The sequence below is a fragment of the Argopecten irradians genome, chromosome 12, assembly GCF_041381155.1.
Source record: "Argopecten irradians isolate NY chromosome 12, Ai_NY, whole genome shotgun sequence".
In the NCBI taxonomy this organism is placed as follows: domain Eukaryota; kingdom Metazoa; phylum Mollusca; class Bivalvia; order Pectinida; family Pectinidae; genus Argopecten; species Argopecten irradians.
The window spans coordinates 35,910,386-35,934,621 of NC_091145.1; the positions used below are offsets into that span (position 1 = coordinate 35,910,386).

The 24,236-nt window shown below is 36.1% G+C and overlaps 1 protein-coding gene and 1 long non-coding RNA gene across 2 annotated transcripts; both read right to left on the minus strand.

The window, feature by feature from the left end:
• Nucleotides 1–2,051: 2,051 nt before the first annotated feature.
• LOC138304807 (dual specificity protein phosphatase 7-like) lies at nt 2,052–7,382 on the minus strand. The gene is made up of 3 exons (XM_069245107.1): nt 6,692–7,382; nt 5,597–5,986; nt 2,052–3,104 (listed from the first exon to the last, which is right to left on the minus strand). Exons 1-3 carry the CDS (start codon nt 7,071–7,073, stop codon nt 2,818–2,820), a joined length of 1,059 nt encoding a protein of 352 aa, XP_069101208.1. The 5' UTR covers nt 7,074–7,382; the 3' UTR covers nt 2,052–2,817.
• Nucleotides 7,383–12,516: 5,134 nt separating this feature from the next.
• On the minus strand, nt 12,517–19,838 carry LOC138304681 (uncharacterized). The gene is made up of 3 exons (XR_011205625.1): nt 19,607–19,838; nt 13,932–14,137; nt 12,517–13,271 (listed from the first exon to the last, which is right to left on the minus strand). It is a non-coding gene; the product is annotated as an uncharacterized lncRNA (long non-coding RNA).
• Between the last annotated feature and the right edge of the window lie 4,398 nt (nt 19,839–24,236).

Here is a 24,236-nt window from a genome sequence, read left to right on the forward strand (position 1 = left end):
CTGTTTCTCATATCACTATAGATTGATAATAATGTAGGCATTAATTTTCTGTGTTCCATATCACTATAGATTGATAATAATGTAGGCATTAATTTTCTGTTTTCCATATCACTATAGATTGATAATAATGTAGGTATTAATTTTCTGTTTCTCATATCACTATAGATTGATAATAATGTAGGCATTAATTTTCTGTTTTCCATATCACTATAGATTGATAATAATGTAGGCATTAATTTTCTGTGTTCCATATCACTATAGATTGATAATAATGTAGGTATTAATTTTCTGTGTTCCATATCACTATTGTTGATAATAATGTAGGCATTAATTTTCTGTGTTCCATATCACTATTGTTGATAATAATGTAGGCATTAATTTTCTGTGTTCCATATCACTATAGATTGATAATAATGTAGGTATTAATTTTCTGTGTTCCATATCACTATTGTTGATAATAATGTAGGTATTAATTTTCTGTGTTCCATATCACTATTGTTGATAATAATGTAGGCATTAATTTTCTGTGTTCCATATCACTATTGTTGATAATAATGTAGGCATTAATTTTCTGTGTTCCATATCACTATTGTTGATAATAATGTAGGCATTAATTTTCTGTTTTCCATATCACTATAGTTGATTTTAATGTAGGCATTAATTTTCTGTTTTCCATATCACTATAGATTGATAATAATGTAGGCATTAATTTTCTGTTTTCCATATCACTATTGTTGATAATAATGTAGGCATTAATTTTCTGTTTTCCATATCACTATAGTTGATTTTAATGTAGGCATTAATTTTCTGTTTTCCATATCACTATAGATTGATAATAATGTAGGCATTAATTTTCTGTGTTCCATATCACTATTGTTGATAATAATGTAGGCATTAATTTTCTGTGTTCCATATCACTATAGATTGATAATAATGTAGGCATTAATTTTCTGTTCTCCATATCACTATAGATTGATAATAATGTAGGCATTAATTTTCTGTGTTCCATATCACTATAGATTGATAATAATGTAGGCATTAATTTTCTGTGTTCCATATCACTATTGTTGATAATAATGTAGGCATTAATTTTCTGTGTTCCATATCACTATAGATTGATAATAATGTAGGCATTAATTTTCTGTGTTCCATATCACTATAGATTGATAATAATGTAGGCATTAATTTTCTGTTTTCCATATCACTATAGATTGATAATAATGTAGGTATTAATTTTCTGTTTCTCATATCACAATTGTTGATAATAATGTAGGCATTAATTTTCTGTGTTCCATATCACTATAGATTGATAATAATGTAGGTATTAATTTTCTGTGTTCCATATCACTATTGTTGATAATAATGTAGGCATTAATTTTCTGTGTTCCATATCACTATTGTTGATAATAATGTAGGTATTAATTTTCTGTGTTCCATATCACTATTGTTGATAATAATGTAGGCATTAATTTTCTGTTTTCCATATCACTATTGTTGATAATAATGTAGGCATTAATTTTCTGTGTTCCATATCACTATTGTTGATAATAATGTAGGTATTAATTTTCTGTTTCTCATATCACTATAGATTGATAATAATGTAGGCATTAATTTTCTGTGTTCCATATCACTATAGATTGATAATAATGTAGGCATTAATTTTCTGTTTTCCATATCACTATAGATTGATAATAATGTAGGTATTAATTTTCTGTTTCTCATATCACTATAGATTGATAATAATGTAGGCATTAATTTTCTGTTTTCCATATCACTATAGATTGATAATAATGTAGGCATTAATTTTCTGTTTTCCATATCACTATAGATTGATAATGATGTAGGCATTAATTTGTTTTAATATGTGACATGGCCAAACAATGAATTATCTGTGTTTCGTATTGCTATAGATTGATGATGATGATGGTCCCATTAATTATCTGCGTAACATACCGGACCATATTTGAGTAAATGACGTGTTTTGACATTATAAAAGCTGTGTGTGTGTATTGAGGCTGGTGCGTGTATAAACCAGAACAATAAACTCGGCATTAGCACTATTAAACGAGACATTTATTTGTCTTCTGTTGTAAACAGTTTCAATTACACAACGAAACAATGACAAACCATGATAACATTTTTAATATTTTATAACAATGAAAAATATATAGAGTACGACTATGGGTGAAATGGGGATGAACTATGAGAAAAATATAACTTCATGAAGTTTAAATGTTTCACAATGAAATGAATTGATGAATGAAATAACTAACAAACTCGGACATCCGATAGATGTCGCTCCGTAACAATATAAATGGCGGTGGGCTGATGAGTTTCCATACCCGTCGTCTATTGGTCAAGCGTACTATGGTTGTGATATGACATCACGTGATTTGGTCAGTGTGCTTTGAAAGCTAAACTGTTAGCTGCCGTAGTTTCTACATTTATTCTCCGTGTGTCGAGATACAAATGCTAAATTATATTGTAGAGAAAAAGCATCAATGAAAGACAAAAGGCACTTATCAAAGCCATTTTCCGGTTTACCTCGATTCTGTTTCCGGAAACAGTTGGCGGTTTTGATTGGTAGCCTCGAGGTTACTGGTGGAAACCAGTGTTATTGGCACAAAGTTTCTTGGTGAGTCCGCTATAGTGAGCGTCACCTCTACATGTCGGGTCGTTTTCTAATTTAATATCAGTTTTAGTTTGTGTCATTCTCCCAACGAGGCAAAGGATCAACTCACGGGGCGGGATCTACACAGGACGCGGTGCTAGCACCCGGGGGCCTGAGATATTTGGGTGAAATAGAGCTGTACTACATCACGTCTCCGCCACTAGTTGTGTGTTGGTCGAATCTTTGAGGGCTGAGCACGATGAGAACCCTTTTGAACTGTCAACACCAGTTAAGGTCTTTTCAAAGTCCAGCAGCTGTCCCATGAAGTTAAAGTTTGGAGATATGTTTGGTTTGCACCCTTTGACATGGTCGTAAGCCTCGTTCAGACTCATGTGTTGTTTCTGCATCAAATAGGCCACAGTAACTGTCACCGACCGACTAATGCCCGCCAGACAATGCACCAACACGCCGTGTCTCTGCTCACGAGCCTCATCTGGAAAGACAAAAAGATAACAATATGGTTACGTTTTTGTTATCGATCAAGTGCTGTTTCTATGAATGGAGATCTTATACATCAAAGACTACCGAAGTATATCATAAAAGCAATTTAAGGCATTTAAGTTCATTGGCGAATTAACATCTTTAAATATGCCTGAATGAATCTAACTAGAAAGGAATTACATTGACATGGTATTTTAACTTATCCGAACTGACCCCCGAGTTAAATGTTAGCGGATGTAAACACTGATGAGGCATGTCTGTGTTTAGGCCGGAAACGCCAGGCAAGCTTACACGAAAAAGAATAGTTTGCAGCGTCGAGTCCTAAGTGGCGCTGGTGTGCGGATGTGGGCTTACGTTACAATGTATCTAGGTCACGTTTCCTGTCGTCTGTATTGATTAGTGTAGGGGATGTTATCTTCCCTCTCTGCTATCTCTCCCCGAACCAATTAAGTTTGATAACTGGGACGGACGCTCAAAACACTACAGGAAGCAGAGTGTATATAAATTTCTTCCCAAAGCTAAATTGGTTATGAGCTATTACCTTTTAAATTTCTCAAGGCCACGGTTCATAAACGAAAACAAATTATATTTATATCAATCAGAGTATATAATAACGTATTTTTCATGGTTCTGTAGAAGATATAGGCCGTTTATCCTCAAAACCACAAACTGGTAACAAGCCAAGCTATTGCTTACAGTAGTATACATCACATTCCCCTGCCCCCTCCATCCCATCTGACGGCAATTGCTTGAGGCAATAATGGGCAACATTATACAGAGTATCGCAGAAATCTTGGCATAGCTGATAGCGCTGGCTCTTTTTTAAAACAAGGGAAATGCTTGTGACCTTAATATAGCCGCTACTTCCCTCATCAGAAACGCTCAAAGACTAGACTGTTTTGTTCACGTGCACACGAAGTGCTCGTGGTGGCACGACTAGCTGTAATGTTAGTGTGGTAGACGGCACAGCGAGATGTTAACTTTATCAGTCTCTCTCTCGTTTCTCTGGCATGTGTTATGTCGGTGTAATATTTCCCTGTTACAGCCGCCGCCCCGCATAGTTTTTGTTGAACAATAGTTACATGGAACATTCTAAAGTAACACAGGTTGTCCCCCTCAAACGTACTCTGTACATGCCCCCTCCTATTTTATTTCCTTAACATATATTCTATTAGCTAAAGAAGCTTACGTCGTATTCCTTGTTGTATACAAGGTCGTATTCTGTAAAAACTGATATATACTTTTTGGTGGTAGTAATTGTTTTAAAAATATATATGGACGTACTGTTTTCATGTCATTGTTTCTTGGAGGTGTATTGGGAAGACAAGTTGTTTTCACGTGCTAGTCAGTTTGTTTTTGTTTCCATGTGGTAGTCAGTTTGTTTTTGTTTCCATGTGGTAGTCAGTTTGCTTTTGTTTCCATGTGGTAGTCAGTTTGTTTTTGTTTCCATGTGGTAGTCAGTTTGTTTTTGTTTCCATGTGGTAGTCAGTTTGTTTTTGTTTCCATGTGGTAGTCAGTTTACTTTTGTTTCCATGTGGTAGTCAGTTTGTTTTTGTTTCCATATGGTAGTCAAGTGTTTTGCAGATTTTATATGAATATTTTCACTTGGTATTTATTGTTTGTAGACTGTGTATGAATGAGTTGTTGTTTTCATTTGATATTCAGTATTTCACAGAGCATGTTGTATTCATGTGGTAGATTGAGCTGTTGTTTTCATGTGGTAGTCAATGATTCTTAGACTGTGTATGAATGAGTTGTTGTTTTCATTTGGTATTCAGTATTTCACAGAGCATGTTGTTTTCATGTGGTAGAATGAGTTGTTGCTTTCATGTGGTAGTCAATGATTTTCAGACTGTGTATGAATGAGTTGTTGTTTTCACGTAGTAGTCAGTGTTCTGCAAACTTTGAAGCGGAGCGGAAGATACCATCCATCTCGGTTGACAGCTAGTCAATGCCTAGGGCACCTTGAAACCCACACCAATACACACACATTTGATAGCCAGGTAAGAGTTCAGCGAGAACTGACGCGTAACGGCTATGTATGACAAGTGTAATATTTCCCTTGGTATATATATATCTAAATCTATAGAGGAGAGTGCTATGGAAAAGTTCCATGTCGATCGCTCTTGTGTGTGCTTGTTTGGTTGGTACTCATATTATTATAATTATTATCCATTATATCCCTGTCCAACTGGATCCCACTGGAACCTTCCACTGGCATTAATTTCTATTTACTTCACTGGTCTCTCACACTCGCATCGAGTTCCCGCAAATAACTTCGTCAATTTAACTATAATATGATATGTGCGTTTTCTCTATGGGAGAAAAGCGATACCCAAAACAGCAGTCGGGACGAGAAAACCACATGGTGGCTAGAGTTAAAAGCTTGCTTGGCGTTCCGCTCGTGTTGCTATTTCTATCGTTAACCCCATGGTTCAGATGTCAGGCCAGAACTGTACCAATTTACCTCGACTAAACACTTACCAATGAATGCTATGGCTTCTGGGAAAAAAGCGGAAAGATTCTGTGACAACTGGTCTGCTACAGGGATCTGCATATATTTAAAGTCGTTGTCCTCTTCAAATTTGTTAGGTACATTTGGTGTAACGTTAAGAATGTATTTGATTCCGTGCTTTTTTAGCTGTCCTATATCTGCCGAGGTACGAGCGTTGCCAAGATAGAGATACTTGAGAACCTCTACTGGGAAAGGAGACATGGCGGTAGGCGAGTTCACATTATCACAGTCAGAGTCAGATGTACCATTCCCAGAGTCGTCAGAAATTTTTAAATTGCACAATCCAAAAATAGTCTCTTCCACATTCTCTTGGCCAACACAGTGTTCTCTATATCTGTTCTCGAACGACGGAAAACCACCTGGAATAAAGACAGAAAATTAGTATTATTTTATTTTGAAGTTTTTTTATAATTAAAACTGCAGTGATTTATGTCAAGGTCACTTGTTATCTGTCATGAATGATATCCCCGACAGACCTTATCTCTGGAGCGCCCCCTAAACCTGAGTGGCCTCTCATTAACTGTTTATCATAGAGTTTCCGGTCGTGTCTAAGGCCCGCTCCACAGTCGCTGTTGACTTTACCCCCTCTTACTGTTTACTCGACTATTTTTATCAATAAAGTTTAATCTATTTCCTGTCCATTGTATTCCAGTGCCTTTTCATAATAACTTGGCGGGTCTGTATACATTATTCATGCTTATGGTGAATGGGGGATTTGTATATAAGCTCTACCTAACCTCTAGGTCATCGAGCCGGTGGACCAAGACGGTTGAGAACCTTCCTCTGGGTTTAAATAAACGTTCCCTTCAATTACCAAAACTCTGTAAACCTATAATCGAACCTTATACAACGGATACAGAGCCATGACACATACAAATACCAACATTTCTGACCATTTACCCTTCACGGCCACATTTGGCGCCATCTTGTTTGCGTTCTTGTGTATCTACTTCAACCGATAATCGGCTTATCTGGGATATATTTGTGTAAATGACATGGACAATCTTTCGTCATGCCAGTTTTATAACACACTGACACATATATAGACAATGAAAAAAACTTACCGGTAAGAACGCTTGTTTTAGCTCCATCCTGATTCAGCTTTTTCAGTAAGAGTTCGACAATACTGGAAGGGTTAGAGTTAGGATCCGTGGCACAATCGTCGTATAACACGACACTTCGGGATTTCCAAAGCTTATTGAATTTCTCCTTTGCTTCGTTATTTTGAATGACACAAGACAGTTTAAGATTTCCTTTCTTTAAACGGCGGAGCATAAGGCTAGGTAGCGTTATGTTAATAGCACCTTTAATGTGAGATCTGGTAAAATCGGCTTGCGATCGACAGTCTAGGAGAAGGGGAGAATCACTGGACCCGAATTGATCGACAAGGCCCTCAGGACTCACGAATTCTCCTGACATTTTAAGCATACACTCTACGCAAGGCATCTGCGACGGGAAAGTTTTAACTGAACACTAAACGTATAATATCAATCCGTTAAAGGGCCGGTAATCCGCTTGTCGACGGCACGAGCAAATCAACAACGTCGGCAGTGAGAAATATAAATTGGTTGGTAAAAACCTGAACACAAGGTATGAGATCCTTTAGACAACAAGATGTTGTTGTTTATATCCCTGGTCAACAACTGTTAATTTCCATACTTGTTCTAGTTTGTGGTGAAACTTGTAGTCAACACGAGACCATAATACCCAACTTTCCTCTACACTCCGATTTATAGCTTCTCTCCGTTTTATGGAGCATGAGAACTGACGGCATAAACAAACACGTCCTCAACCAATCGGAGAGCAGGTGACGTAGCTATGCCCCGCCTTCAAATGGATTTATTTTCCATATTTAGAGGACTAGGTCATTCATTTTTACAGGCTGGTGGTAATCATAGTCAAGAGCGCTCTACTTTCTCTAAAAATAGTAGGTTACGACAATATCACTACGCGGTATGGTGTGAGTTGTTCAGATGAAGAATGACGGGGGAACCTAAATATGTAAGTCGGTAAACGATACAAAGTCATCATTTAAAATAAAACACACAGTTGTCATGAGTTGTGAAATCGTATTTTTTTCGTTATTTACGTCGCAGTGGACGGACTATACTAATGTCTACGATCCATTGATATCCTCGGGGTCATAAGGTCAGGTCTGTCGGGAGATATGTGACTGGAGTGTGTATGTGTGCAGTGTGTATTGCTATACGTTGAGAGACAGCCCGCCATTGCATATAGAGAAGAAATAAATGGGTCAGGCCGACGTTATCTGTACACACGTGTGGCCGGAGCTGGCATTTATTCATTCTGATATCACATAAACGGTGAATGTTCATTTCACATTAATGTTTCAATATATACAGTATGGGGTCGGAGTTCGTGATTAAATTTTAAAACTTCATGGTAGTCCATTGTTATTCAAATCAAAGACGAGACAAGTACCTTCATTTATCTTGTTTTCGCATTTATAATGAAGTGTCAAGGCAGAATGTCGGAGGAGTTTGTTGACTGTGTAAGTTATTAATTACAACAGATAAATTAACAGGCTTCGTCATCACACACTCCTATTAAGTAAGTCATTTCGTTATCAATAGACAATAGGGAAGATCAACAATTTATTATCAGTGAATTATTAATTCTAAATATTTACATTTACTTGCCACTACTACTATATAAACCAACCAAGGCAAAGTGCGCATTATAAATATTTTCTGCAAATGCCTACATTTGTAGCTCAATCTCAAATCGTTTCATCGGAAAATTTAGCAAGAACACAAAATGAATCAGTTCTTTTTAAATCGAGAGCAAGCTAAGGTTTCGTATCATTTGTCATCAGATAACGTCAATTAGGGTGATAATTTTGTTGTTACGTGGGTCTTTGCCCTGGGAGTGGAAGATACAGAGTAAAACATATTCAGGTTTAACCTTAATCCAATGAATTATATAGACAGACAGGACAATTCTTACATGTGCGTACCAATGATGAGCGTTCATGGAAGTGTAAAAATGATATATAGGTCTATCATTATACATCACTTGATTATCCGGGCCGGATTTGCCCGGAGTGTTACTTGTCGGACTATTTCCGGTGTCGCCACAGGGGTTATATTCTACTAACATTCAATTAACACTAATTATTACCTATCGGGTTGTCTGTCCGTACTCTGACATGACTGACATGGGCGGGGTTTTTTGGTACAGGGTACATCAGCACTATCCCTCTGATCCTACAGATTAGTTGTGTATCTCACTAAACCCATTAGTCCGCTGGTTTCTATGGTATCTGCTCCAGACTTGGCGAACATGCTATAAAAAGGCCTTTAAGTCCCTTTTCCGTAGATATTCCGACTGTTGAGATAACATCTGTAGAGTTCATTCTGGTAAGTTCGTGTATTTAAAAGAGATTCCGAGCTTATACAACAAGGAAGAATGTGAAAAGCTATTGAAAAGTATTTCGAGTGTAGAACGTACAAAAGCTTTTATTGTGTATGTTAGTAGTCTGGCCTAATTAGGACACATAAACGCTATCTATTTCATCTCCCAGGGTCCAGATGGCCCGGGGGTCATTACTCAGCATTAATGTATCAATCATAACTTCAACTCATTTACGGAACACGTATGTGTTTTAAGTATAAAACATAGAGAGAGAAAATATGGAATGAATTCATTGATTTTCGTTGGAGATTGTTTAAAGTGTTAAGGTTAACGTGAAATGACGAGATGGGGTTTATTGGGGTTTAAATTGTTTCGAATTGGTTATACTGATATCATTCTAGAACATACGGATATTAGTGTTTCAGTTGTACGAATGATGTTTGACCTTTGAACCTTCCCGGTCTACATAACGTCACCGTTCCATTCACCTCTGTGACGTAGTGAAGGATTGCGCAACATAATAGATCGAACCGGATTTCAACGATTTCTGTAACTTTAATAATAACAGGAACAATGAATCGATATGGTTGACTTACCATGTAAATACAGCTATTGTGATCTTATGTTCGATTTCCTCATTTTGAAATATCAAAATACATTAACAGACACATGTACATTATTAGGCAAAAAGAAATAATCATGTCTGTTTAGGCAGAGACTTAGATATAATAAGTCTCTAGTTTAGGGTTACATTGGCAAAAAAATAGGGTCGGAAGGTCGGGAGGATATTTTTTTCAGTGTCTTTCACTCTAAAATATTGGTCGGAACCGGAGTTTGAGATCGAAATCCCGGCTGTTAATTTGTTTTTCGTAGAAAAGTGGATAAAAAATGGTCGGTCGGGTAACCCTAAACAGACATATTATTTTTTGTTTTGCCTTATTATAATTCTTCCTTCCGTTGCATGGTATTTCGTCAAATATAATAGCGTGCTAATATACTATGTCTATAATTAAGATATATGTCAAATTTTATATAGCTATTCACAGTCTTAGACAAAAAGTCAATAAGTTGATAGGACAAATTGTGGTAATTATGACACTGATGATGAAATCCGCGTAATATCATCTACATCTAAATATAGAACTTATATATTTTGTATGGCGACATAACAACATTCTGTTCTCCATTGATATTATCCCTATAACCAGAATACTAGGACGATTTCAGTGATCCGTCACTATGACACTAGGAATGTCACCTATCATATATAATTAGTACATGACGACGCACTTTTTCTCATGGCGGTATCACCGTGTAGAGTCGTAAACTGTTCCACCCTGTACACAGATCAGAGGACTATCCCTTTCGGTTACCGCACATGATTCTAAGGATAGCCTGTGTAATACGACGTAATTATACCATAAATAGTGTAAACAACAACACTATGGTATTACATGGATCACGGCAGGTTGTGGAATATTGACGTAAATATGTCTATGGAATTCGTCCAATTTCATCAACATGGTTGGGAGATTGGTATTGACCGGAACAGCGGAAAGGAAAACCTTTCTGAAAAAACCTTTCTACTTATAATGCTGTCGGATTGTTTCCTTTTAATAGTTAACGTTTTATTTTAATATTCATGATATATTTGATACTGTTATAACATCCATCACAGCTGACAATCAGAGACCTGACAGGGCGCCATCGATTTACCACCAATATCTATCATCTGTAAAATCTCAGTCTGGCTCATCTCTTAGTATTCAACACACAGTCATTTTCTTTGTTTCAAATGTAAAAAAAAATGTATATTATAAAACTTGTTGAAGTCCAATTTGGTCAGTGACGAAGGCAAACTTAATACAGCCGCCTGTATAAAGTAAAAAACTCAGGCTATGGAGTCCGCCTCCATTTCCTTTTCTGTTTTATATAAGACTTATATAAAACTAATCTGTGGCCTCCCAGCAAGGATATTTAAAGATGGAATCACCAATACATAATAAAACTGTGAACAATATTTTTCTCTCTATGACGATCTAATGTTGGCCTTATTTTTTTCTGATTTATATATAAAATATGTGTGTATAAATCTTCGCTAATTGTTCTCTCCTAAATTGAATATTTTTAAATGAACTATTTAAATAAAATATAGAGGGTGATAATGAATACTATATATGTTTGTAGTGTAAAAAAACTGTTCGCTAATTTGTTCTCTCACAAGAAGAATACTGTTAAAGAACTATGTAGATAAAATAGATTGTGATAATTCAATTCAATTCAACTTTATTGTTTCCTTACATCCATACTCTACTATATTTGTGTTATTTCGTACAAAACCGTCAGCCTACTTTTTTAATACCCACGTAGAGGAATGACAAACATCAGAGTCACTTGCTAATCACTGAACGTCACAGTTACGTCTCTAAGTACTACCATTCCTAACTAGCTTGTCATCGTTATCATCATCGCTATCATCGCTCGTCAGTCTGACGAGTGTGTAAACAATCTTGTGGTCAGTTCGGTCACTCCTGGTCAGTCCGGCCTGTCACTACCGAGTATGTGGTCACTACTTTGGCCCTGTTTACAAACAAAACCATCCCAATACCGCAGTTTTCTACACCATCGTTATTTCTATACCACGCTATTATTGTTACGGAAGGTTGAGTGGTGTTGATTAAGTTTCCGGAAGGCTTGTTACACCCTGGTCTCCATCCTGTTAGACCCTTTGTTATATTGGGGTTTAATCGTTTTTGTTTTTGTACACTATATTGTATCCGTACATTGTTATGGTATTGGTGACGTGACATTAGGACGGGAGGGGTAAAGTTGGCCTTTCATGGTCCCGACATCACACGTACACACACAAAGCGGAAGTGGATGGCTGGGCACTGACCCTTCCTCACATTCTGCGAGGTATCGTCTTACAGACCAATCCGAGTAATTATAAGTAGTATAAAGATTCGTGGAATCTGATGTAAACACAACAAAATTAGCGTATTGATATAGATCTATAAAGACATGTACAAATTCACAGTACTGTCAGCTTTACCGTTATTAGCAGGATTCTCAAACATGTATCGGTACCATTTTTTATTATAAAATAATTCAATTTTGCTTGTAACGAGCATTTTTATTGGCTTAAAAAATACTTATCAGCACATAAAGGAAAAAAGATTCTCAAAATGAATTTTGAATATGGAAGAGATTATCTTTAGTAAGTTGAATTATAAGGATTAATTTGAATAGTTTTATGTTATGGAGATATAACACAAAAATCTGAGTGTACTCTAAATAAACCGCGAAGCTTGTAATATCTCCATAACATAAAAAAAAATTATTCAAGTTAATCCCTAAATAACAAAGAAAAAACGTGTAAACAAATAAAAATTTTAACATTTTAAGTAATTGAATTGAAATTTCTTATTGCGATATCATCAAACTTTGAAACTCTAAATATTCTTAAAACCAACTGTAAAGTTAACAGTTTGTAAAATCTACAGTTTATCAGGACATTCATTTATTAATCATCAAAAACATATAACTAATATGTTTCTGGTTTCATATTGGTCAATAAGTGTGGTGATATTCTTATAACTACAATCTACATCCTGGAATTCCTTGGCGTATAATTAATACACGGTATCCAATCAATTATTTAATGTAATCGATAACGGTAGATTGCGGAAGGTGTGAGATGGCCATGGTCTCCGTCGGACATCCGGGTACGCTGTGGTCCAGGGTGTGTACGGAGATGAACTGGTCAACCCTTCAGTCACTCCTACAGAATGTCGGAAGTGAATCGACTAATAAAATACTAATAAAATCAGTAGTAAAATCACTTTGAAGATATTATATTGTGGATTTTATTAAGTAAAATACTCTTTTGACCTTTGGGGTTTTGAACACAACCATTTCCAACATTAATATCATTGATGTAATTTTAGGAGAACGTGTCAGCCCGATCCCTGTCAAGTACATTGATCTCGTGTATTATCCACCAAGAAGGACGTTATAATTGTACCTGCTGCCAAAATTGCATGATCATAAAAGACGATTAAATTAAAGATCTCATCGCTTCTCTTCTTACTAACTGAATTTTTCTTCCTAACGTCTCTTTTGACATCGCCTCAACTTTGGCCTTTAGTTGAGTGCTCGCCCCTGAGGAGAAGGCTCTGGGTTCTGCTCCCTGGTCGAGTCTATCAAAATGGTAGTTTCTGATGCTGTGCTTGTTCGGTGTCTTCTGTGCCATGCTCAGGTGAGATATCCCTATAAAAAGGGCAAAAAATCAACCTTAACAAGAAAACGCAGCACAATAGGCCACAGCCTCCCAAAACAGACATCGGATCCACACAAATGCAACTGATCGAGAGGCCGTCCTTAAATGACCCTGACTGTTAATAGGGTGTTAATCTGATAAGCCAAACCAAGACTTCATGTACGGATGCAGAATATAATACACCTACATTGATCTGGTTACGAATGCATTACAGTTGCATAATTATGATTTTAAAACAATTTCATTTCCAATCTAGATATTAGGCATAAAAAATATGTTGTTTTCGAAATGTTTGAATGTCTGTATGTATATATGGCAGATAATTGAAACACAGGGTACGTATACAAGAAAAAAACCTCAAGTGTTGATACGCGTGACATTTCCTGTATCCACTTATGAAAGTGTCTGACTCTATGATGTATATAATGTTTTACAATGCCGACTTTTTATCCATGATACAGATCTAATATTTGAGATCAAATTGTGGTTTCCATCGGAAGTAAATGATTACGTTAGAGGTACGTAAACGAGTTTGACTTTACTGAGATGGAGTCTGTGGTACAATTTGTACACCTTACGAGTACATTAGGTGGGCAGTCTGGGGAGTTTTCCGTCGTGTTAATCTTTCACAAAGGGTGTGTTGTTTATACCTAATGACATAAATTGTAACAAGTGACGCCTCACTGCAGAGTTAATATCGTACAACTGGGTGGTACCGGTACGGACGTCTTCACAGACATTCGATCCCCCTTTCCAATGATGGCAATTTGTCTTCTTCCGGTGGAGATCAACCCGACGTTAGGGCGGCGCAATGTACATCCGGTCTCTTAGACGTCTCGAAGTATACATAATGTACCTGTGTGAAAGTTTGACAAGAAACCAGTCGGTCCTTCAAGGCATACAGTTAATTCAGAAAATGTATTCATTATTCAAATAAGACATAAATCCATGAGAAGTATTAGTACACAAGCGGCTCGATTTATTATGAGAACAATATCTATAACGTAACTGACAAGATTGGCTTGCTATATACACGTATCTGTAACTGCTATACTTTTCAATAATATTTAAGAACATTCATCCATATTCAACTATCGCAATTGAAATTCGTCAAAGAATGTTCAAATTCTTAAGTTGCAAATGTCTAGGCTACAACTGACTTGCTTTTTTTTTAATTCTTTTCTCTCTCTATTTCACACGTCAGATCAATATTGTGACAAAAATCTTTGCAACAAATGTGATATTTGTCGTCGATTGAATCTCCAGAACCTATGGTAAGATTTGTAAAAAACGATTATGAAAAAAATTGTTTACTCTCTTCCTGATACTAGTTTGATAGATAAACATCAAAGAGACTCTCTTGAAATGTATGAGTAAATTATGGCTGGTGGCACCTTAGTTGTACATTGATTCATATTTACGAAAATTTACAGTCAAAATCATAGACCTTCTCTTTATAACCATACACATATCATCGTCACTCAAGCGAAATCATTCATTTATAGTAATGCTGTTAAAATGGCATTTTGGCCGAAGGCTGCCAATAACATGTTATCTACATCCCCACATACATTATATATAGTGTGAATGTGATGCTTGAGTTTGCTTTGATCCGATATCAACCATGCATAAACTAACTGTATTTAGGTTACAGATGGTATCAGGATATTGCGAAAGAGAACTTTTTTTATTAACAGATGAAAACAAAACTAGGGTAAAGCCTGGTTACTATCGGTGTAGAGACAGATTCGAATGAAGCCCCTATCAGAATGATACATGGTGTGCGTACATTTTGGTGCGGAAGCTTGGTTTCGAATCAGTCTATTCATTGTTTCTCTCGTCAATGGTGACCATATTACTTACAATATGAAATGCCTAGTCTATTTTACAAACTCTGTAAAATGTAAAATAAAGTTTGATTGGTCGATTCTAAATCTGGTAAGTAAATAAAAAAAAAGTTCTCCTTCGATTCAAGTCATTGGCAATTGCCAAAAGCTTAATTTTGATTTTAAAAAAAATATACAAAATTTAAATCGAGTGGTTCAATCGGTCATGATAACATTTTCTTTCCATTTGTAAAAAATTACAACATATATCGGAATGAAAAGTAAGTCTATCGTCTACATGGTTACTTTAACTAACTAGACCATTGTAATCTCTCTGTCATGTCGGTCAATGTCAAATTTATCTCGGATTGATGTTTGAAGGTCAGACGAGATAGCAGTTATTTAACAAAGACATCGGTATCATTAAAGGTTCAAACTGATTGGATCGCACTTTGTTTTGAATCAAAAGGATTACTTAATTACGATGAAAGGTCATGATAGTATTGCTTTATCAAACTCAATGGGATGGTTATGTTATCGTATCTACAACATCTGTAAATTCACCGTTGGCCAATATCATTGTCCCCATGATCTTCAACCTCATCCTCATCGTCTGCCTAACAAATATGTGTGTGGGAACATTGTCTGACATTGATGAGCTACGAGGAGATGTTTTAATGTACGCTAACGACTTAACGATGATTAGTGTTCATCATATTCATGTAACATCGAGGTAAAATGACCTTGAAATTGTATGTCTTGAGATCTAGGATCGATGCATCATGGACATTGCATCCATATCTCAGAACATGCAGCTGTACACGCCTGACACATGTTATGACGCGGCCATTAAAGAGTACATTGTATGCATAAATGTTTTATCACCAAACCAGTCCTAATTTGTCACCAGACAGCTGATATCACGAAGGGTCATCGCAGATACAATGACCTCCCGATCGCGAGTGGGTAACAGGATTTGTGTCAACAATCACAGAGTAGAGATATCAACAACGGAGCCATAGATATCAACAAAAGAACAACATAACTGCAACAATAAGTATTAACAACGGAGCCAAGGATATAAACAACAGAATTACAGTCAAATATATCAACAACAGAATTACAGTCAAATATATCACAACAGAATTACAGTCAAATATATCAACAACATAATAACAGTCAAATATATCAACAACATAATAACAGTCAAATATATCAACAACATAATAACAGTCAAATATATCAACAACATAATAACAGTCAAATATATCAACAACAGAATTACAGTCAAATATATCAACAACAGAATTACAGTCAAATATATCAACAACATAATAACAGTCAAATATATCAACAACATAATAACAGTCAAATATATCAACAACAGAATTACAGTCAAATATATCAACAACAACATAACAGTCAAATATATCAACAACAGAATTACAGTCAAATATATCAATAACAGAATTACAGTCAAATATATCAACAACATAATAACAGTCAAATATATCAACAACATAATAACAGTCAAATATATCAACAACAGAATTACAGTCAAATATATCAACAACAGAATTACAGTCAAATATATCAACAACAGAATTACAGTCAAATATATCAACAACATAATAACAGTCAAATATATCAACAACATAATAACAGTCAAATATATCAACAACAACATAACAGTCAAATATATCAACAACAGAATTACAGTCAATATATCACAACAGAATTATAGTCAAATATATCAACAACAGAATTACAGTCAAATATATCAACAACAGAATTACAGTCAAATATATCAACAACAGAATTACAGTCAAATATATCACAACAGAATTAGAGTCAAATATATCAACAACAGAATTACAGTCAAATATATCAACAACAGAATTACAGTCAAAAATATCACAACAGAATTACAGTCAAATATATCAACAACAGAATTACAGTCAAATATATCAACAACATAATAACAGTCAAATATATCAACAACAGAATAACAGTCAAATATATCAACAACAGAATTACAGTCAAATATATCAACAACATAATAACAGTCAAATATATCAACAACAGAATTACAGTCAAATATATCACAACAGATTTATAGTCAAATATATCAACAACATAATAACAGTCAAATATATCAACAACAGAATTACAGTCAAATATATCACAACAGATTTATAGTCAAATATATCAACAACAGAATTACAGTCAAATATATCAACAACAGAATTACAGTCAAATATATCAACATCAGAATTACAGTCAAATATATCACAACAGAATTAGAGTCAAATATATCAACAACAGAATTACAGTCAAATATATCAACAACAGAATTACAGTCAAAAATATCAACAACAGAATTACAGTCAAATATATCAACAACAGAATTACAGTCAAATATATCAACAACAGAATTACAGTCAAATATATCAACAACAGAATTACAGTCAAATATATCAACAACATAATTACAGTCAAATATATCACAACAGAATTACAGTCAAAAATATCACAACAGAATTACAGTCAAATATATCAATAACAAAGCAAACTATATCAACAACGGAGCCAAAGATATAAACAACTAAAAACGAACCAGTCCTACTATGCTAGTCAACACCATTATCTGTCTAAAAGTCTTTTGAGCTACAATATTGCCGTTGTAAACAACGGAGCCATAGAGATCAGCAACAAAACAACAGGATTACAGCCAAAAACAATAACAGAATTATAGTCAAAATATCTACAACAAATTTATATTGCATAATTACAGTCAAAGGTATCGACACCGGAAATACATTCACAGAAAACAACAACCGATTTACAGTTAAAGAAATAGACTGTTAGAGTACGATCATTCGGCAAACCTCGGCCGATTCCGGTACCCTACATCTAACGAGGTTAGATGTAGGGTACCGGAATCGGCCGAGGTTTGCCGAATGAGAGTACGATTACAGCGATAGACAACGTAATATACCAACGAATCACAACGAATCCCTGAATTTAAGAGAGATCACTTTGCGTCAAAATAAAACGTGTAGATCGTGTATATAAAGTCAGAATAAGAAAACAACGAAAATATGAAGACAGCAAAAAGAGTGCGAAAAGACACGTGACTTCAAAGATGTCAAGAAAATTAATACTGGCACTTCGGGATCCATAAAGGAACATACGTTAACGAAGCATAGACAGACTATCTAGAATCAATCCTGAACAAGGGATGTTCCCATTGTTTGTCAAGGACCGTAAAGTACAAATGCAGATCAAAAAGATATTGTTTCACTTGTTAGAAAAAATGATGTTTAATATTTAATCAGTTTCGTTGAACTTTATCTGATCTAGGGTTAGATTAAAATCGGGCACCTGCATCGCCAGCTACACGTGCTTTACGCAGACTCCACGGGTGCTGGGACAGTAGGGAGTACTGGGATTGTAAACAGTTCTGCATCGATTAATAATTCATAGTAAAGACGTCTTCGCGCTACATAAATAGATCTAGTTGTTCTCGGACCATCCCAAATTCGACTGAGCATGAGGATAACCTCCCCCACCCCGCCCTTGTGCGTGACCTTTTATGACCTCTGCTAATTAATTAATAAGTATTTCGATCCTTTTCAAACCTGGTTATATTTTGGTGTAAACATGTTTACAGGACAAGGTGTACAGAATACAGACAATGTTTACCAGTTAACTAAAACATCGAATACATTCGGATTAACAATAACATAATGCTGCGTGTAAAGAGCATTATGTACATGATCATACTATATAAAACGTCGCCTGTGATAGGTTAAAACTGTTTTAGAGAAAAATGTCCTCAATAAATTTGGAATTGAGCAGTATTAAATTGGATTATAAGAGTAAACGAGAATACGTTTAATGTTATGGCGATATAAACAAAAATATGAGAATGTTTGTGATGACGGTGCCCGGAGTGTTATAGGACCAAAAATACCGACATGTGCGTTATTCACAAATAGCGAGTCTATAACAAACAAAGTAAAACTCCCCATTTTTATTGATTTCGGCTTGGTACTAATTAGTTCCAGCAAGTTTCAGTACTTGTATTACACTATATAAGTTAGTAAAGTCAACACGGAACCAAAGTACGTGACAAAATAGGTCCATGTAAGGGGCACGGGGCCGTTATTGTGTACATAAGTTGATGACGTAGCCACTTACTGTCTAAATTGACTGTTGATGTTTACTACAGGTATACATACTCGAGTTACACATGTTTTGTATCACATCAACTCGTCCGAAAATATTTACTTTCATATGAAAGTACAGAATTACATCTGGCTTGTTGACATGTTGACTTTCGCAAGTTTAGATAAGACTTGGGGACGAGCGTGATGGTTACATCAACAATCATCAACACACACCAGTACATCAACAATCTACCGAATTTCAATTTTAGTCAATAAGTACGCAAAAGTTTTAATACAGGTACTAATATGTTTTATCATGCAGCGTACCTTTTGATCTTGTACCAAAATGGTATCCAGCGTGTCTAATTGTACATGTACATTGTAAATGTTCACGCCTCACGTTTTCACCAACAACACGCGCCTGTGGACGTGCGAAGGCTGCTGATCAGACGTGGATTGATGGCCCGCTAATCTCAGGAAACGTGTCAGGAATTCGCCATGTAATTATGATAATTCAGAACAATACATAATCAACCTTCATTATTGGCTTATTATATATATACTGTGGACATGGGGCGTAACAGACATACTAGACCTCCAATGGTTACTATCACTGTCTATCGAGGTATCCCTGGACTACATGATAGCAAAACTGAAGGCATTTTAGGAGGAAAAAAATCTGACCAATCACAGGCCTACAGATACTTCATTAGAAGGTTAATAAAGATGTTCGATTCTTTTGATGCACATTGTACATCAGAGAACCAAACTACCCGTCCAATTTGTTGTCACATAAAAAGCCTTCATGTTCACTATGGTATTGTCCAGGGGTGCACGGACGGACAGTGATAGTAACCCCTGGAATATCAAGAATGACAATGACTGTAAAGCAGTACCTAACTTGTTTTGATCAGGGTTTTTGATTCTCAATTTGACCAGACGTCGAAATGTCTACTTTTATCAAATCAATATGGTGTCCTTAACTGTGTTTAACTAAGAACTTTCACAAGAAAAATCTGGAGATATTGATGAGATTGTACGGAATGATATAATGCTGTTTTTATGTTTTTATTTGTGTGTTAAATGTTCTAATTTAATCACTAGAATAATTTTAAAAGTAAAATGCCGAACAAAAAGGATGGACGCAGAATGCAATTATTAGGCAATGTTTACTTGAATTTGCAGTCCATGTTAATTAATGCGTGCTGAACAAATGATTGGTTTGTGACACAGTAACAGTTATAACATGCGAGTAATCTTCTTCTGGCTCCACCGTTTATTGTTTACACTCCCTGGTAAAGTACTTCAACAGCGGAGAGTACAGAAAAGTCAGCTAGCTGGCCACCAGATGTAGTGGTCGGAGGGTGGATCAGCAGGAGTGGACTAAAGCCTGGGAGAGAGAAAATGTCAAATCTCTTAGATATATTTCAGATTCTGGCGTCGGTCCCAAGATCCCTTGGTGTATTTAGGCTCCGAGTCAAACTTCAAGAAAGACGGATAAAAAATGTCTGAATAAAATTGTTTTTACTGTTGTTTAATGCTGGAATAGGTCTTATTTGGTGTTCCCTTGTTGGTTTTGTATATTAGTTTCTATTTTGTCGTTGTTGTTTTTGTAGTTTGTGCAGCTTTCAGTGGTTGTATGATGTTGGTGCTTCCGTTAGTGTCACTGTACGATACATTTATACTCTAGCTGCCCTTTCTGTTGTTGTTTTCGTCATTTTGATTCAATAATATGAAAAATGAAAACCAGTACTGTAGAGCACAAGATTAAAGGAAAAGCATGATCACGTTTCTAATGAATAAATGTTTAAGTATTCCAGTTTCGCAATAGACATCAGCTTTATGTCATAGGCATAGATACTTTATATTTTTATTTCATTTCAGCAATAGGCTAAAATCAATGACATTTACGGAAGGCTTTAGGGAGAAACAGTTTGAAACGGACTTATTTATGTGAATTGAACAAACTTGTCACGTAGTTCTAGATAATTGACAGATATTGCTCCAGATCCTATAATCCCAATCCACGAAGTCTTTAATTACCGGAAGTCGAAGGAAGTAGAATGGATATCAATCTGCCAAGTTTTTAATCAATCTTGGTAGATCAGACTTCTAGACTGTTCTCATTCATAGATTTCATACCAAAACAAAACGAACATATATTTGCCTTAGACATGAAAAACTATTAAAAAAGTCTTAACATATCTACGTCAATGAAGCTCATGTTGTCTGCAGATCAACAAGGTTTCTAAATAAAACGCTATCGGCGCAGTACTCTGGGCGTTCACTATACATCATACACCCTTGTATCTATTTTGGCAAAATATTTCTTTAAATGAGTGATGGCGTGCTCGTCGGTGTGACATCGGAAAATCGAAACGTTGCCTAGCAACCTAATTCACTTGAGATTTTCCTGATAAATCGTTTTGATCTCATTTTTTAATCTAAATACAATTCGTTACGTATATAACTGCAGGCATATTTACCACTCGTACATTCTACAAACATTTCCTGGCCTGCATTAGCCCTTCATAGCTAGAAATAACCCCATTCTGAAAACATTACGTCGATACTTGTCCAGTGTCGATAACCTCGTGTAATAAATGTAATTATCTGTAACTTATCATTGTTATCAGAACAATCACACTACGTCACAAATTATCAGCTAGGAGCTATAAATAAACTGATGTAATTAGTTATCAGGCGCTGATACACAATCTAATTAGTGGACTTGGTGCTTTATGTACGGATAACTATGTGTACAATACAGATGTGTGCGGAATGATGGATGCCTTTATGGCGGGGTATATGGGAGGTGTGTGTGTGTGTGTTGGGGGCGGGGGGGGGGCGGGGGGTGTTTAGGTGACCGACATTCTCAGTACAATTAGCCTTTCATCTCTCGGTCGTGTGTTCCAATACACGGTGAGAAAGCCACGTGGTCAACGAAAAGGTATAGTACAAGGACCCTCCAGGTAAAACCACAGGGATCTGAAAATTACAGATACATTTTTATCAATATAGACTCACCAGAGTATCCATGGACCATTTTTAGACGTTCAGTGGCGTAGGAAGATGAAACGTAAGGGGGGGGGGGGGGGGCAAAGGTCCTCAATATTTTGTAAACCCCCCACCCCCAGCCGCACCTACAGGAGGAGATTAATTCAACACACAACCATATATACTTTACATACTTTTTTATATATCATTAAATATAATCCTTGTGCACATTTATTGACAGTGGGGTCGCTAAAAGGAAATTAGCGAATACGCAAAATGGCCAAATTAGCGTGTGAGCGCCGAAGGCGCGAGATTTTGGGGTCTGGGGGTCGACCCCGGGAAAAATATTACGATTTAGAATGGCTGAGGTGAGTTTTTACAATGTATTTTGATAATTTTGCGAGCGCGAGATTTTGGTGTTTGGGGGGTTCGGGGTTTCCCCCAGGAAAAAATATTACGATTTAGATCGGCTAAGATGAGTTTTACGATGCATTTGGATGAATTTATGAGCGCCCGAAGGCGCGAGATTTTGGTGTTTGGGGGTCCGGGGGTCTCCCCCGAGAAAAAAATTACGATTAGAATGGCTGAGATGAGTTTTACGATGTATTTTAATGATTTTAAAGCGTTCTTACCATGTTAATTTTTCGATTTAAAGTAACATGCATTTAGAAATGATAATTGTGATAATAGTGTCGTTATATCATTATGCAACCCTGCTCGATCTGAACTCAAAATAATAATGAATTAATTGTCTTGCTAAGACATATAAGCAAAGTATAATCTTTTAAGAGACATTTTTTGAAATACAAATGAAGTACGTAAAGTCCCTTAATGGACATTTTCAGTGTAGTTCATGTGTATTGAATTTCTGCTATTAAAAGTTTGAACATTATGTGCTTGAACGTTTTAGGAAATGCGCCGCGCAGCGGAAAATTTTTTAGAATGAAGAACGAAAAATGTGCAGGAGGACCCATTTTTCTTTCAAATATGCATTTTTAGAACATTTCAGTCGGCGAAAATGGGGGGGCAAAAAGACATGTTTGCCCCCCCGCCCTCCCCCCCCCCCCCCCCCCCGCTTCCTACGCCCCTGACGTTATTCTTACTCTACGTACTATAAACGAAAATGTTGGAACGCTCTTGAGACAAAACTTCTTAAAATAGCTCGAAAATTTCCAAACTGTTTCGATCTAAACCGATTTGTCGGTTTGCTCACATGATACGACTCGAAGGTTCCGATATATACGGGTACAGCGATGTTTGGTCACATGATACGACTCGGAAGGTTCCGATATATACGGGTATTGTCGATGTTTGCCACGTGGTGCTACTCGGTTTTCCGATATTATCCGAAAGTTTGAAACATGGCGTTGACTGTACATGTGGCGGTTCTTTAAAAACGTGTGATATTTCATGCGACATTTACCACTATGTCAATAGTTTATCGGTTCTTGTATGGATCACCATATAAGCATCCATATTCACACATTGTATGTTTTATGACAGTTGGTGATGGTGGATATAACGTGAAGTGATATCAACCCCTGGAGTATCGAGGGTAAACTAAAAAAAAAAGACTTGAAAGTAAGTTTATGTTTGCATACTATTAATCACGTGACATCACCACATTGATTTTATCTCGTCTGCTGCAGCCTATGGTAAACTCCTTACTTTTATAATAATCTAGTGAATATGCCATTATAAGAAACAACTCCTTAAAGATACTCCACCGCCGACAGAGCATAAACGATATTCATCAATTTAACAATAATTTGGTGTTAATCGTGTATTTCGTCAATATCGCCGGTATCGGTGTATCAAACACGTATTGTTCAAAAACTCTGGAAACAAACAATGTCCCTGTTAATTAAATGTTCTATGCCCTAGAAACCATAGAGACATGGGTAAATTGTTTTCTATGATATGTGTCTTCGTGCGATTATCAGCTGTATCAAACAACGCC

Excerpts from the sequence above, each read along its gene's own strand:
- LOC138304807 (XM_069245107.1), bottom strand. The coding sequence starts at position 7,073 with ATGCCTTGCGTAGAGTGTATGCTTAAAATGTCAGGAGAATTCGTGAGT. Across the intron at positions 5,987-6,691 it reads TAAAACAAGCGTTCTTACCG|GTGGTTTTCCGTCGTTCGAG; the intron begins GTAAGTTTTTTT and ends TCTTTATTCCAG. Across the intron at positions 3,105-5,596 it reads AGAAGCCATAGCATTCATTG|ATGAGGCTCGTGAGCAGAGA; the intron begins GTAAGTGTTTAG and ends TTGTCTTTCCAG.